This window comes from Myodes glareolus, chromosome 21, assembly GCF_982192425.1.
Source record: "Myodes glareolus chromosome 21, mMyoGla1.1, whole genome shotgun sequence".
In the NCBI taxonomy this organism is placed as follows: Eukaryota; Metazoa; Chordata; class Mammalia; order Rodentia; family Cricetidae; genus Myodes; species Myodes glareolus.
Genome location: NC_142046.1, coordinates 16,880,173 through 16,896,007, shown reverse-complemented (window position 1 = coordinate 16,896,007; position 15,835 = coordinate 16,880,173). Strand labels below are relative to the sequence as shown.

The 15,835-nt window shown below is 49.9% G+C and overlaps 1 protein-coding gene across 3 annotated transcripts in view; it reads left to right on the top strand.

The window, feature by feature from the left end:
• Positions 1–15,835, top strand: part of Ak8 (adenylate kinase 8) — a 120,178-nt gene that overhangs the window by 45,297 nt on the left and 59,046 nt on the right. For all 3 annotated transcript variants that reach the window (XM_048431879.3, XM_085681452.2, XM_048431878.3), the window contains one exon: positions 3,561–3,650. In XM_048431879.3, the coding sequence (XP_048287836.3) occupies positions 3,561–3,650 (90 nt within the window). The remainder of the gene's footprint in view (positions 1–3,560; positions 3,651–15,835) is intronic.

The following is a 15,835-nucleotide window of genomic DNA, read 5'->3' as shown; positions in this document are numbered from 1 at the left end:
ACCCACAGCGTGGTGCTGGGGTGTTTAAAGGTGCTGCTCCCCTCCACCCACCGTGTGCCACAGCCCACTAACCTCTCAGAAAGTGACTGTCCCCAAGGACACAAATATGCACATACACTGTCCAAATAGTACACACATGCAAGTCTATCTAGAGACAGAGTGTGGTTAACCATGGCCACACTTGGAATAAATGTGTGCCTTTTAAGACATTTGTCACTTAAAGACATGGGGGATGAGGTGGAGAGACAGCCGTGCTGTTACCCACACTTCCCCAGGCTTCAGTTCTTGGTAAGATGTGGGTTCCCACCTCCCCTTGTTTCCTCTGAGCCTGAAGACTTTCCTTTAACATTTCTTTCCCTTAACAACTGTCAGTGACAAATTCTCTCCCTTTCATATGTCTGAAAATATCATTTTCTTGCCTTCATTTCTGAAGAATGCTCGTTACATATAGAAATCTGTGTTGGCAGGCCTGGTTGTGGTTTTCCTTCCTCTCCCAGCTCTTTGAAGGCGGCGTTCCACTGTCGTCTGGCCTGTGTGTTCTGATGAGAACTCAGATTATTTTTGTGTCCTGTCACCCTGCCTACAGAAGCATCTTCTCTCCCCCTCTGGCTGCTTTTAGTATTTTCTCTTTCTCGTTGGCTTTTAACAATCTGAGTATAGGTGCATAAAGGAATGGCTTACTTTATGTTTATCCTTCCTGGGACACACACAGATTCTTGGATGTATCTGTCACCAAAATCTGAAATACCGCCACCGCTGTTTTCTGGGTGTTCTATGTCCCTCCACTCTGCTCCATTTTCTGGGACTCTGGTGATGTGTGTTAGCCTGTCCATCACAGCCCTGACCTGTCCACCACCCTGCTCTGTGCTGTTTTAGATTCTTCCTTTCCTCCTTTCTTGCCTTTAGACACAGCCATGTTTCTCGTTTACCAGATTGTATTGTCCAGTTCCAGGATTCTCATCTGGTCCTGTTTTTCTGGTTTCCGTGTCTCAGCTGGTCCTCATCTGTTTATTCATTTTAACTATCTTTTCCTTTAAAGTTGAAAATGCTCTTCTGCTCCACTGCCCTGCAGCCTTGGTGTGCTAATACTGACAATCTGTTGTCTGTTGGTTGAGTCTGTGTCCATTTCCTTTCTTGCATTAATTCTGACAATCTATTATCTGTTGATCTGATTCTGTTCTCCATTTCCTTTCTGCAGCCTTGGTGTGCTAATTCTGACATCAGATCTATTGTCTGTTGATTGGCTCTGAGTCCATTTCCTTTCATGCAAAAGTTTGCATTTTTTTTTCTGATTTTTCCGGTAGTTTTTATTTTCATCCTTGGACACATTGGTGCTTGTGTTGAGCGTGGATTTTGTGCTTCTGCATTAAGAACTTTAACTTTGGGTCAGCAGGATGGCTCAGGGGGTAGCACACAGGCTTCATGGCCTGAGTTTTAGACCCAGATTGATCAAGATGGCTGAGGAAAACTGCCTCCTGAGAGCTTTCTTTTGACTTCCACACATGGGCTAAGACACTTGCATACCTGTGTGTGCATGCATGTACACAGATACACAGACACACACCATAGAAATCCAGGTGACAAGGATCACAGCCCAGGGCTGCCTGTCACTGGAGCTGCAAAGCGTGCCTCCCCATCTTTCTCTGACTCCCTGGCTTCCTATGCTTCCTTCTTCTGCTTCCCTTCCTTCAGATACACTACCCACCGCGCCTCCCCAGCCAGAATTGGAGGCTGAGCACTGGGCTCAATGTCCGAACCTGCATTTGGGTCCCAGCCCTGTCACTATACCAGCTGACCTGGGTTATTAGCCCTTTGGGTCTCAGTTTCCTTATAAAGGGGCACCGGATGGTTGTCAGAACTGAATAATCAAAGGAAACAACGCAGTGCGCCGCGGAGAGACTCTCACACTGGTCTGTGGCTTGTGGTTTCCGCAGTTGTCGAGGACTAAGTCTGTGGTAGTTGGTCTTTGCTATGCAGATCATTTCAGGGTTTATTTTGGTTTCTTTCGTAAGAACAAGAAAATCCCTAACTGAAGTTTATTAGCCAAGATTGTATGACTAACAACATAGCTTTCAAGCCTTCTGACTGGGTCTGGAAAGATAGCTCAGTGATTGGGGCTGGAGAGATGGCTCAGTGGTTAAGAGCACTAACTGCTCTTCCTGAGGTCCTGAGTTCAATTCCCAGCAACCACATTGTGGCTCACAACCATCTGTAATGAGATCTGGTGCCCTCTTCTGGGGAGTAGGCATATATGCAGACAGAACATTATACATAATAAAAATCTTTTTAAAAAAGATAACTCAGTGGTTAAGTGCTATATGACCTGTGACCTTGAGGAGGGGAGTTCGGATACCACCCACATAACAGGCCAGGTATCCCATGCACGCATGTAACCCCAGCTCCAAGAGGAGCAGAGGCAAGAAGATCTCTGGGGCTTGCTGGCTTCCAGACTAACCAAGGTTCAGAGAAAGACCCTGATTCAAAGGAACAGGCAGAAAGCAATAGAGACACCTGACACCCTCATATGAGTTTTTACACACACACATGCATGCATCCTCTCTCTCTCTCTCTCTCTCTCTCTTCCTCTCTCTCTCTCTCTGACACACACACACACACACACACACACACACACACACACACACACACTTGGGCTGAGGATATGCTCAGGGGCTAAGAAAATGTTCTGCTCCTTATAGAGGATTTGTGTTTGGTTCCCAGCACCCATGTCAGGTGGCTCACAACTGCCTGTAACGCCAGTTCCAGGGCATCTGCTGGCCTCTCCTGGCCTAAGCAGGCATCTGCACACCTGCGCACAGATGCACAGGCATAGGCACCATTGAAAAACAGCTCTGGCTTTGACGAGGGATGAGAGCCTGTGGGGTTTTTGTTTTGTTTTTCACTCACTATTCCCTGACCAATCCCTCCCTTGTGTTGGCCCTGGGTGGAGGCTGAAGACACAGTGGGCAAGACAGAAGAGACCCCACTGCAGTGGGCATGCAGCCATGGGGAGTGAAGAAAGTGGCACCCACCAGGGGGCTCCAGCAGGGTCCTCAGTTATGACTTAGTGTGTCTGAGATGTCTCTTGGCCCTTTCATGAACCCACCATCCCTCCAGCACCATGCCAATGGAAGGGCTGGGGTATCGCCATGCTCCCCGACCCCCTTGCATCAAATGCTGTGAATATGAACCCAGCATGCCGCCAACTGCACACTGTTCCTCCACTGCAACCCAGAGAGCGCCAAGTCTGCTTGGCAATTCCGGGTATAGCCAGGGCCCTGCAGGAGCCTCCCTGTCAGCGACAGCCTCGTTAGTGTCTTCCCGAGCGGTCCATTTTTAATGCTCTTTGGCAAATGCATTCCTTTTCATTCCCCTTCTCCCTCTCCCTCTCCCTTCCAACTTCCTTTTTGATATTTGCTTCCTCTTGGACACCCCCCCACACACACCCTTTTATATCTTTTTGGTGACCTTTCCCGCCCCAGCAGGCAGTGAGCCAGAGTGTCTTTTTTCCCATCTTTCCTTCTCTTTAAAATTTAACAGTGTCTCCACTCCTCTCCCCTCAGTCTGCTGCGGGCAGCTGCTGAAGGAAGCTGTGGCGGCCAAGTCAAGCTTCGGGGAGCTCATCCAGCCGTTCTTTGAAAAGAGGATGACAGGTAGGGCCACACTTTCCGCTACCCGCCAGCCTCGTGGCTCCAGGGCAGGTGCTCTGTCCACCTGCGGGCATAGGCCGGGGAAAGGGGGGGGGCAGGCATTTGGGGATGCAGACGTGCCCCGGTTGTGTGCAGCAAGCTTTCTTGGACCGCCAGTCCCCAAATCATGACATGGAGACTCATTATTAATTATGAATGCTCAACCTTAGCTTAGACTAGTCTCTAGCTTTTTCTTTCTTTCTTTTTTTTTTTTTAACTTAAATTAACCTATTTCTATTCATCTATGTGCTGCCCTGAGGCTTGTTTACCTCATCTATGTGCGACTGTCCATCCTGCTTTCCGGCTTCCTCCATGTCTGCCTGTCTGGCAGGCTCCCCAGCAGGCTGTCCCCCAGGCTGCTGGCCAGGTCCCCTTTTCTTTCTGCTCACCAGCCCCGCCTATCTCTCCTCTGCCTAGTTATTGGCCATTCAGCTTTGTATTAGACCAATCATGTGTCTTCAGCAAGCAAGATAAAGCAGCAACGCATCTTTACACAGTTTAACAAATACAGTATAAACAAATATAACACATCTTTACATAGTTAAACAATTATTCTGCAACACAAACAAATGAGACACATCTTACATAGTTAAACAAATATTCTCTTCCACAACAGCTGTGGCTTGTTATTTTAGGAAATGCCTAGTGGCATCCACATCTGGTCCCACGCCAGGTAAGTCACAGATGTGGTGGCTTGCCACCAGTGGTTTAGAGCATTCTATTTCTTCCTGTTAAGAAGGTCCACTTTTCACAGATGGCCCAGAGGAGGCCTTGCTAGGGAAGCGGGATCAGATAGCCTTTCCATGGACTTTGTGTCATTTACAATCTGAAAACATTCTTGGATCTGAGTCTCCAGAAAGGGCACCTCTGGGCTTCCTGCTGGGTCAGCTTCCTGAAGCAGGGCGTGTTGGGCAGCCTGAGAACCAGTGTACACCTGCAATGCTTTCTGGCCTGGTTCAGATTCCAGTACTGCCCCAACCAACCAGTCATGTGGCCCAAAGAAACCCCCATGTGCTTCTCAAAGGTTCAAGTATCTTGGCAGTGAGATGGAGAGAGGCATCTATGTGTGCAAGATTTTCATGTTCATTGCCTGGACTGTCAATGCACAGGGCCCAGGAGGTGGGAAGCAAGGGCAGCTGGACTGGGACACAGCCCAGTCGGTAGAGTGCCTGCCAGGCATGCGTGAAGCCCTGGGTTGGATCCCCAGCACCACATGAATTGGGCATGGTGATGCCCACCCGAAATCTCAGCACTTGGGAGTTGAAGGTTACTCTACATAGCAAGTTTAAGGTCAGCCTGGACGATGTGGGACCCTTCCTCAAAAAGAAGAATAATAACAATAGCAGCAACAGTAGCAGCAAGCACAGTGACGCCTGATGTGTGTCCACGAGTCCTGCCCCCGCCCTACACAGTGCCAGGTTCCACACTGCAGATTTATGCACTGAGTGAATGGACAGGATCCCAGAGCATGGGCCCATGGGGTCTTGGCTTTTGCCCTATGCCATGCTATTTGTGACAGTGAAAAACTAGCTCCCACCAGCAAGCACCTAGGAGATCAGAGCTAAAGACAAAGTCAAGGAACAGAGCAAACAGTCATGGACTTTGCAAGGGATGGACCCTTCCTGTAACTTGTCCACATGCACCCCCTGCCATGAAGTTACAAAAAAATGTATTTGAGTAGTTTCCAAGTTTGCATCTCTTGGGTTATTTTATGAAGGGTGTTTTCTCGTGTGTATAAGCTGAACAGCATACCCAATTATCCACTGAAGGACTGCACCAAAAGTCATGCCCATTAGCAATGATGTATGGAATGCTGCCCCTGTGTGCATGCCTCTGTCAGTGTGTGCCTGCCTCCTCTGTCTCTTTACCACCTCTGGCTGTCACCAGCATGTTTGCCTGCTGTTGCTGATGTAACAGACTTTGTGGTTCAAGACAACACGTTTATTTTATTATGGAGGTCAGAAATCCTGAACTAAAGGGTTGTCCAGGACCTGCCTTCTTCTCCCTCTCTGAAGCCAAGCAGTGGAACACATCTGTGTCCTGCTCTGTCTCTGTCTCTCTCTTCTGCTTCTCTACATAGGCCTACTCACTCTGTAGACCAGGCTGGCTTGGACTCACACAGACCTGCCTGCCTCTGCCTACTGAATGCTGGGATGAAAGACATGAGCACCTCACCCAGCTATTCCTGGCTTCTTATTCCAAGGACCAAAATAATGACTCACACAAATGTGCAAAAGTAAAAAGGAAGCTTCACTTAAAATCAAAGCAATAGTGCGGATCAGAAGCACCCTGTCGACTGGTAGGGACCCCAGGAGTGGCTGTTGTTCACGGCTTTCTATTTGTAGGGTTTAGAGAGGGAGGAGTTTGGTTGCAAGGAGCCTAGTGAAGGCTGGTCTCTGTTTTGATGAATAGATTGTGTAAACCTTTCTTCCCATAATGTATCTGGTTTTAACCACACTCACTTAGGCATAGGCATAGATGCTAAATAGAGAACTTGCCCTAAAATGTTCTTCAAGGACAGTTTTTCTTACTACACATGCTTCTAAAACCAATCTAATCTATCCCAACCCATAACCCGTAGTTGTTGGTTTGTGTCCAGGACTGAGTGGAAATGGGGTATTATCAAGGGACATACTAAGGAGAGGATATTGGTTAGTTTTTGTCAACTTAACCCAAACTCATACATTCCTTGGAAAAGGGAACCTCAATTGGGAAGTTGCCTCCATCAGATTTGCCTGTGGCCATGTCTGTGGGCTCGCTCTTGATTGTTGATCCATGTGGGAGCCCACTGTGGGTGGCACCATCCCTAGGCAGATGGGACTGGGCTGTAGAAGAAAGGTGGCTAAGCAAGTCTCGGGGAACAAGCCAGTAAGCAGCGTTCCTCCATAGCCTCTGCTTCAGTTCCTGCCTCCAAGACTTCCCTCTGCCCTGGCTTCCCCTCTATGATGGGCCATAGCCTATAATATGCCAAATAAACCCTTTCTTCCCCAAGTTGCTTTGGGTCATGGTGTTTATCAAAGCAGCAGAAACCAAACTAGGACCAGGAGTAACTTGTTTCCATCATCTAAAGCAGGCATAGCTGCAGCTATATGTGGGTGGGAGTTCTTAGGCTGCATAACATGTTGCTGAGTGCATTGTTTGGGGAGGGGCGTGTGTGTGCACGGTCCAAGCGAAGCGGATGCTGAGATTGTGAAACTGTTCCTTATGCTTGCTGCCTCAAGGGTATAGATGTCCATTGGAGGCTGGGGGAGTGTTATTCTGCCTATCAGAAAAATAAACTTTGTTGATCTGTTTTTAGTTGTGACCACCTTTTTGATTACAAGCGAGGTTGGTAAGGTAGAATATAATATGATAAGATAATTGTTCTGTGCATTTCAGTTTTTGTGAATTGCTGTGGCTTGTGTTTCTTTGTACCCAATTTTTATTTGTTTTTTTTAATAAAGCGCTGGGGATAGAACGCTAGCACTAGGCAAATACACTGCCTCATACCCTTGCCCCATTGTCAGCGGAGGTCTGGGCTGTGTGGTTGCCCGGCTGCTTGCACATGTTCTTTGCTTCGGTGTTGTCCATTCTCCCACCAGGTCCTTACACCAACTGTATGCTTCAGGTCACAGGCTAGTTTTGAAGATTTGGTATTGTGCCTGAGAGTGTGGCAGCTTCTCCCCACCCCTGACAGTGACAGTGGGCATGCCATTGTCACTCTTGAGGTTCTCCTAGGGTGCTGTTCACTGCTTCTTTGTGGGGTCCTGAGGCATATGGCTCTCTAATTTTCTTCCTTTGCCTTTCTCACTGGGTGTGGATGCCAGGCGTTTGGCTTACTCAAACATCTCTAAGGTGCAATTGGGAGCAATGGGGAGCCATTTCCTCTCAGGATGTCTGGCTCCTTCAGCCTCCACTCAGACATGCTGAGGAGGCCCTTATGAGGCCTAGCTGACAGGCATGGCTTTCATCATGGCCTGGGGTCCTGTGACTATGGAAACAGGTGTGTGTTTCTCTGGACGGCTCCCTCCTTGGTGTTTTGTGCCGGTTTATTCCTCCACACCTCTGTGTTTGTTTAGACAACACACCGCCAGCCGTTCACGTTTCCTACAAATTAACGACCCAACAACCACCACTACCAGACCTTCGCCACAGAAGCAATGCATTCTGCTGTCTTGTCTCACAGCCTAGCAGGAAGTGTATTTACATAACATCTCCACTCAGGGCCTCATTAGTGGGCTTGGGAGAAGCTGCCAAGCCAGCCGGAGTGCTGGCCTTGGAGAGGGGACACACACACTGGGTGGCGGGGCCACTTCCCAAAATCTAGGGTATGTGGGGGGGGGCGCTAATGATGCTCCACAGTTGTGTTTTGAGAGGAAGGTGGGGTAGAACAGAGGACAGCCACACCGTCCACAGTCATGCCTGCTTCTTGGAGGAGGCTGTCTGAGGAGCAATGACGTCTGTGACTAGAGAGTGCCCTAGCCCACAGGTGTGTTGACACTCAGGTGTGAGGACTGTTCCCAAATCCTGACCCTGTGATGGTTAGTGTTCTCTGTCAACCTGACCTGCAGCCGTTACCTAGGAGACAAGCCTGGAGGCGCACCTCTGCAGGATTGTCTTAATTATGGTAACTAATGCAGGAAAACCCAGCTTGCCTGTGCACAGGAACGTTCCCTGGCAGGGATCCTGGACTGTGCAAGTGGAGAAAGGGAGCTGAGCAGCAGCCTGCATTCATAGCTCTCTGCTTCCTGATTGTAGCTGCGCTGCCAACAGCTGTGTCTTAGTCAGGGCTACGATTGCTGTGATGAAAAACCTGACCAGAGCAACTTGGAGAGGAAAGGATTTATCTGGCTTACACTTCCGTGTCACTGTCCACCACTGAAGGAAGTCAGGACAGGAACTCATACAGGGCAGGAACCCAGAGGCAGGAGCTGAGGCAGAGGCCATGGAGGGGTGCTGCCTACTGGCTTGCTCAGATTGATTTCTTATAGATCCCAGGACCACCAGCCCAGAAGTGGCCCCACCCACAATGGACTGGGCCCTCCCCATCCATCACTGATTGAGAAAATGCCCTACAGTCAGATCTTATGGAGGCATCTTCTCAACTGAGATCCCCTCCTTTCAGATGACTCCAGCTTGTGTCAAGTTGGCACAAAACCGTCCAGGACAAGCTACTTCAAGCTCACACAGCCTAAACTTTCCCACCATGATAGGCTGGACCTTCACCTGTGAGTCAGAATAAGCCACTTCCTTTGTGAGATGATTTTGTTAGTATTTTATCATAGCAACAGAAAAGGAAACGGAGGCAGAGCCTATGAAAAGGCAGCCCCCAGAGCAGCAGGTAAACACCATCAGCTGGAACTAGCAAGGACAGATGCAGTTGGGATCTGAAGTCACAGTCCTCCCAGCCTGGGGAAAGTCACCCAAAATGTTCACATCCTGATGGTGATCCTGGGAGATGGACTCTCAGACCCTGCCCAGGACAAACCTTGGTTTGGCAGAGGCAACAGTAGAAGGCAGATGCTCAGAAGGACCCTCATGAAAGAAGCCATGCCGTGTCTTTTTACACCCGATGTCAGAAGGTCCCTCTCGGCTGCTTCAGGACAAGTTGGTAAACTCTGTCACACTTTTGGGATTCAGAAGGAGACCACACAACCACAGCTGTTCCTCTGTTACTTATAATGTGTGTATATTTGTGTGAGTGTGTGTGTGTATGGATGGATAGATCTTGTCAGTGTATGCATTTGTGTATATGTGTGTATGTATGTATGTATAAGTATGTGGGTATGTCTCTCTGTATCTGTATGCATGTATATGTACGTGTTATATGTGTATATGTGTGTATCTGTATATGTGTGCTTGTGTGTATGTATGTATGTGTGTGTCTCTGTGTGAGTCTATCCAGGCATCTCAGATGCCCCTCTTCAGATTTCCACACATATTCTAGTACCTTTTTCCTGAATGCCAACAGCAGTCTTAGGAATGTGGAAATACCAAATACCTGCAAGGTACAGAGGGTTTGGCTAACCAGGCAGAGAGGGTTATAAAAACAGAATCAAGGGGGTGGGGGGGACATCAAGGAATGTGTCACGTGCCTGTAACCACAGCAAGTAGAGGGCAGAGAGAGGTCAAGAGGTCAAGGTTATCCTTAGCTGCAAGGCTTAAGGTTTGGGTTTTGATGGATTTTGTTTGTTTGTGTGTTGTTGTTGTGGGAGTATTTTGTTTGTTTCTTGTTGAAACAGGGTGTAGCCCTGGCTGTTCTGGAACTCACTCTGTAGACCATGCTGGCCTTGAACTAGGAGATCCACTTGCCTCTGCCTTCTGAGTTCTGGGATTAAAGGTGTGTGCCACCGCTGCCTGGTTTATAGCTTAAACTTGAAGCCAGCCTGAGCTACATGAAAACCTGTATCAAATAAAATAAAGAAAGTAAAAAAGACAGAGAGACACAATTGTGGTCCAGAAGCCCCTGGGACCTCTGAGCTGATTGCTGTCCCTGCCATGTGGCCACCCGTCGTGGAAGCTTCATCCCAAGTCAGTCACCTCAGACTCACCTGGGAACCCGTAGGTCAGCTGTAAGCCCTCTGCTTACCCATGCTGCTGTTCCTGACCTCCTGGTCACCTTTCTCACAGGCAGACCCTCCCTGCTGCGGCAGCCCAGGCCCCGTCCTCTCGCCTCTCCCCGTGCATGCCCCAGAGCCTCACAACTCTGTGTCCCTGCCACCCTCTCAGTCCTGTCACCGGCTCAGCCGGGTGGATCCAGATGTCAGCTTTCCCCCCATGGAACCCCTTCCTCTTGCGTCCCCCACTGGGCCTTGTGATGTTCTGTCCCAGCTGTGACCTTTGTGGACTTGGTGATGTTCTCTTCCTGTCCTCACAGATGCTGCCAACACCTCTTTCCTCTCAAATCAGCAGCAAAATTAATAACCGGACTGTTCACTCCCCATCTTTCTACATTTTCTGGCCAAAGGACCCCAGGGCCCCATCTTGGCTTGTCTTCAATCTCTCGGTCCCAGCTCTAGGCAACAGCACCGCAGAGAGGGCCAGTGGGACACTTATTCTGTGCCCCTGACTTTGAAATGTATAGGTCTGACCTCCCAAACTCCTTCTGACTTGACCTTCAGCACACACAACGAATCTATCCCCTGCATTCCGTGTGAGCCATTCTGTAGGCAGGCAGCCTCCCGTACAGCCCACAGGGCCTGGTCTGACGCCGGGCTCTAGTTTCAGGTATGTTCTTGTCTCCGAGACGCTCAGGGTGTTTTTGCCTGGGTAAGAAATGAGTAAAAAGGATTCCAGACTCTTGGAAAGGTGAGTTCGCCAGCATTTCTGATCAGCACCACCAGCCTCCTTTGCTTCTGTGGAAGCCCACAGTGCTTGCCTAGGTTCTCTCCCAAAAGCCAAGCAAGGGGCTACGAGGTCTCCGTGTGTGCTCGCAATGACGGTGTCTCCAAGTAGTGTCGTGTGCGGCTCCTTCCCCTGGCTTCAGTTCTCCCAAAAGGTGTCTGTGGACTTTCTGAGTTTCAGAGACCCAGAACTTCCTCAGGAAAGCGGCCACTGTGACTTTGTCTTCCGAATATCTGGTTCTCTGACCTCGCTTGGCTGTGCTGACTCACCTAGTTGGAAAACGTGCGCTGTCTTTTTGGGAGCTAGAGTTCATTTACAGATTGTGGTCCCCTAGGTGACTCACTGCCACCCTGCCTTGGTTCAGGAGGGTGGTGTCTGCCCCTGATCTGGTCATTGGTCTCATTCTTGAATATTGCTTGAGTTTTCAATAGGGGAGAATTAAAAACAGCCGAACGGCAGGGGTCTGGTGGCACATGCCTCTGATCCCAGCACTCAGGAAGTAGAGGTAGGTGAATCTCTGAGAGTTCCAGGCCAGCCAGGGCTACAGTGAGACTGTCCCAAAAAAACACAGAACACCAACAAAACCCAGCCAAAGGCCTAGATTATCTTTGCCTTAAATGTATGATGTATTTATTATGAGCTGTCCACAACATGCTTGGTCCCATCAGGACCCTGCCTGCAAGCACCCATCTCTTCAGCGGGGCTTTTTGGAACTGGGTTCTAGCTTTTCCCGCTCCTGTCTCTCCAGGAGTGGAGAGTCATCCACCACAGCTCTGCCTAGCTGGCTCCTGGCCTGCTTGCAATGAATTCCCAATTTACCTATCTGACAACCAGCAGTTAGAGTGGGAAGGCCCACATTCCTTGAGACATCCTAGGCATGCGCCTACTTCCAGGGGAGACTATAGCTATTTAATTGGCATAATAAAAATGACAGTTCTGGTGTGTTTTGAAAAAGATCCTTACCTGGAGTTAGCAACATTTCTTCCCACACAGCCTCGATTTCCTAAACATGTCTGCCTAGTAAGGTCCCTCGAGGTCTCATAGAATCTCAACAGAGGTGGGAGGTCTGAGGGAGATTTGAGACCCTCACTTGAACAATCACCTAGCAAAACTAGCTAGCATAACTCAAGCCATGCAGCCCAAACTGGGACGATTACAGCAATTCTGAGAGCATTCTGCGAGTCCGGGTCCCAGGAGGCCGCCTACATCAGAGCCTACTTGCAATGCCTCGTTTTGTTTAAAATGGGGAATTAATATTCTCATCGCTAAATGCACACGAAAGAGTCGACAATAGGCTGCATTCCCCTTTTGTTTAAAACTTGCAAAGAGCTGCGGAGTTGAAAGACCATGCAAAGCCCCCGTCTGAGGAGGCAAGAGGAAGCCGATCCTTGTTTGGAGCCTGTGCTAGCTGCGAGCTGCCTTCCCGCCGAGGGGAGACCCTAGGGGACCTCTGCCCGCTACCAGCAGCCTTCCAGTGTGGTGTGTTTGTACGCGCTGAAGACAGCGCAGGCCTCTCTAAATAATTTACCAGTTGATTAATAGACTCACAGGGGTATAATTAGTGGAGGGAGAGACAGCGGGCACAGTAACCGGTACACGCTTGGGGGAACCGCCAGCCTTTATTTTTCTACAGAAATTTTCTAGGGTGCTGGGCGTTTGAAGCTAAGTTGGGAAGAGCTCAGCGCCTCTTCCCTTTTGAAGTGGAAATAGGACAGTTTGAATCCGTCGAGTTTAATTTTTCACAAGCTTTAGGGGCCCCGCAGAGTAACTTCCTTTTTATTATTGAAAAAAAAAAAACCCACGTTTTTCTTTCATTTTTCTACGCGTGCACACCCACCCACCCCTGCGCACGCGCACACACACACAGTCCAAGCAGTAAGCCCTAAACACATTAATTTACTTTTCTATCATCGTGGGTTGTCCTCACTCTGCCTCCCCCAGGTATGTCGATGCCTGTCCCCCAGAGTCTCATCCCAGTCAGAGGCCCGCTGGAGGGTGGCCTGAAGGTGGATTAATGGATGCCCCCTGTAATGTATGCATTCTCCAGGATCCCTCACCTCTGCCTGACAATGCTTTTGAAGTAGCTCCCTTTTTCAAATCAAACTTTGGACTTCTCCACTGGGACTGCTACAAAGACCTCCGTATGGAAACGAGGTAACCGTCTTCCTTCGGCCCAGCAGGGAGCGGCGGCCAGGCTAGCCAAACAGGCCACTGGCATAGAAGTGCTCTTTGCATTTTGAGGGTCCAAGGGCCTGTTAATGAGGATGCATCTAGCAAGGGGGTCAGTGCACACGTGGGTCCCCAGTCCTCCATCAACAGGTCTGTGCCTCCCTGAAGCCGAGTTGCTCACTTGTCTCCACGAGGCTTCTCATTTCCGAAACTCAAATCCAAACGGATCAAAGGCCTCAACATAGAGCCAGCCACGCTGAACCTCATAGGAGAGAAAGTGGGAAGTACACTTGAACACATTGACACAGGAGACCACTTCCTATATAGAACCCCAGACACTGAGAGAAACAATTAATAAATGGTACCTCCTGAAACTGAAAAGCTTCTGTAAAGCAAAGGACACGGTTAACAAGACAAAACAGCAGCCTACAAAGTGGAAAAAGATCTTCACCAACCCCACATCAGACAGAGGACTGATCTCCAAAATATACAAAGAACTCAAGAAGTTGGTCATCGAAAGAATAAATACTCCAATTTAAAAAATGGGGTACAGAGGCTGGAGAGATGCTCAGAGGTTAAGAACTGACTGCTGTTCCGGAGGTCCTGAGTTCAATTCCCAGCAACCACATGATGGCTCACACCCATCTGTAATGAGATCTGGTGCCCAGAACACTTTATATATATATTTTAAAAATGGGGTACAGCCCTAAACAGAGAACTCTCAAAAGACGAATCTCAAATGGCCGAAAGGCACATTGTCTTTCCACGTGATCAAAATGATATCCAGAAAGGGGCATTGCCTTGGCACCACGAGCCATGAAGTTTTCTGTTCAGTAACTAGTCTGGTGGGGGAAACTGAGTCAGCTGAAGATTATTCCTTCATGGATTCAAGCTGGAGCAGGAAACCAGGCAGCTCGCTCCTCCCTGCTGCTTTTCATCTGCCCCAGACTTCCTGCAGCCTCCAAGCGCTTACTGCGCATTGGGTATCCAGTCGATAACAAAATAAATCCAGACGTTGCTAGGCAGTCTAAGGAGAGCCCAGAAGTGCAAAGTGTCCTGCTACCCAGAGTGTCTGGAGGCATCTTCCTCTCCGGGGGCAGCCAAAGAGGCCTCAGAGAAAAGTGAACTGCAAAGCAGTCAGCTGTGAAATTGTCCTCGACAGGTTGTCCCTGGAAGCCCAGCCTACTTCTCCAGGCAGGAGGTCCCCAGTGTGCCATCTGGGCAGCCCTTGGCATGGCTGGCACTGCAATCAAGCCCATTTCGGGCCTTCCCAAAGGCAGGAGTGGTTGGAAACCCCTTTTCCTCTGGGAGTGTCCTCAGTTAATGGGAGCAGCATTGCTTCTTTCTCAAGTGGGGTCTGCTGAAGTCTGAGGTGCAGTGAAGGGGGCCACTCCGCACTATGGCTTTTGTGGCCTCTGTACCTACAAATCTGGCTCAGCGGGGTGGGGGAGGAGTTGAGAGAATATCTAAGGAGTTCGTCGTCCAGCCAGTGTTGGGACCTCCCTGCATGGGGGACCCTGGTGTAGTCCTGTTGGATGCAGCCTGCGGTTTCACACCTGTCTGCACCACTCTGAGTGCCATTAGGGCAGCAAGGGGCAGTGGGTGACAGAAGACGCTGAGTACAGAGGGCCCGGACCAGGTGGGGACTGAAGGGCACGGGACCTAAGAACAGAGAAGAGGAGGGTTCTGCCCTCGCCTCCAGGCAGCACAGCCTGTGTGCAGGGGTTCAGGGCTGGGTGTGAGGAGGAAGGACTTCATCCCCCTTGAGCCGGCCCTGACTGAATCCTCCCAGCCAGTTGAGCACGACCGGCTTACTGGGAAGTAAAAAGGACCCCAGCCCTTAGCATTTCCCTGTCTGCCTGTGCTCTTCTCTGCAGTGGGGCTGGGTGGGCTGTTCCTCAGTGCCCGATACCAACAGGCTCATGAGGACAGGGCAGTGGGTATCTGTGAACAGCAGGGTAGGCAGGTGACAGACGACCCAGCCCCTCATGCTGTGGACAGTTACCAAGACTGACTTGCTGACCCTCACGACCTGCATGCCGCCTCCTGCCCTCTGCTGCCTGCTTCTGTGTAAGTGAGAAAGAACAGAAAGGTGACTGCCTGTGGGAGGTGCCGGAGAGGGCTGTGGACACCCTGGTTATTAGGGCAGCAGAACCGTGCCAGCTGAGTTCCCATCTGCCACGCACATTCAACCGTGTGGCCTTGGGCAAGCCGCTCGCCCTCTCAGGCCTCAGCTTCCTTGCTGAGGTCTACAGCTTCATCAGCTTGCTTTGTGTGCGAGCCCATCCATGGCACGCCAGGTGCAGGGACCGGTGAGATGGCTCAGGAGTCAAAGGCACCCGAGTCTGATCTCTGGAGCCCACATGGCGAAGGCAGAGAACCGGCTCTAACAACTCGTCCTCTGCCCGCCAGACACATGCTGTGGCGGTGCCCCCATAAATAAATGTAGTTGAGGCAATAGCAACATCAGCATCCAGGCACAGAGAACACAGAATGCTTACTCGTTACCCTGCTTCAGTGACGGGAATGGGCCGAATACAGATGCACTGAGTGTATATGTTGCATGCGTGTTTGTATGTGCCCGCACCTCTGGAGGCCAGAAGTCCATGCTGAGTGTCTTCCTCAATCACTCTCTACCTGATTTCTTTGAGGCACGG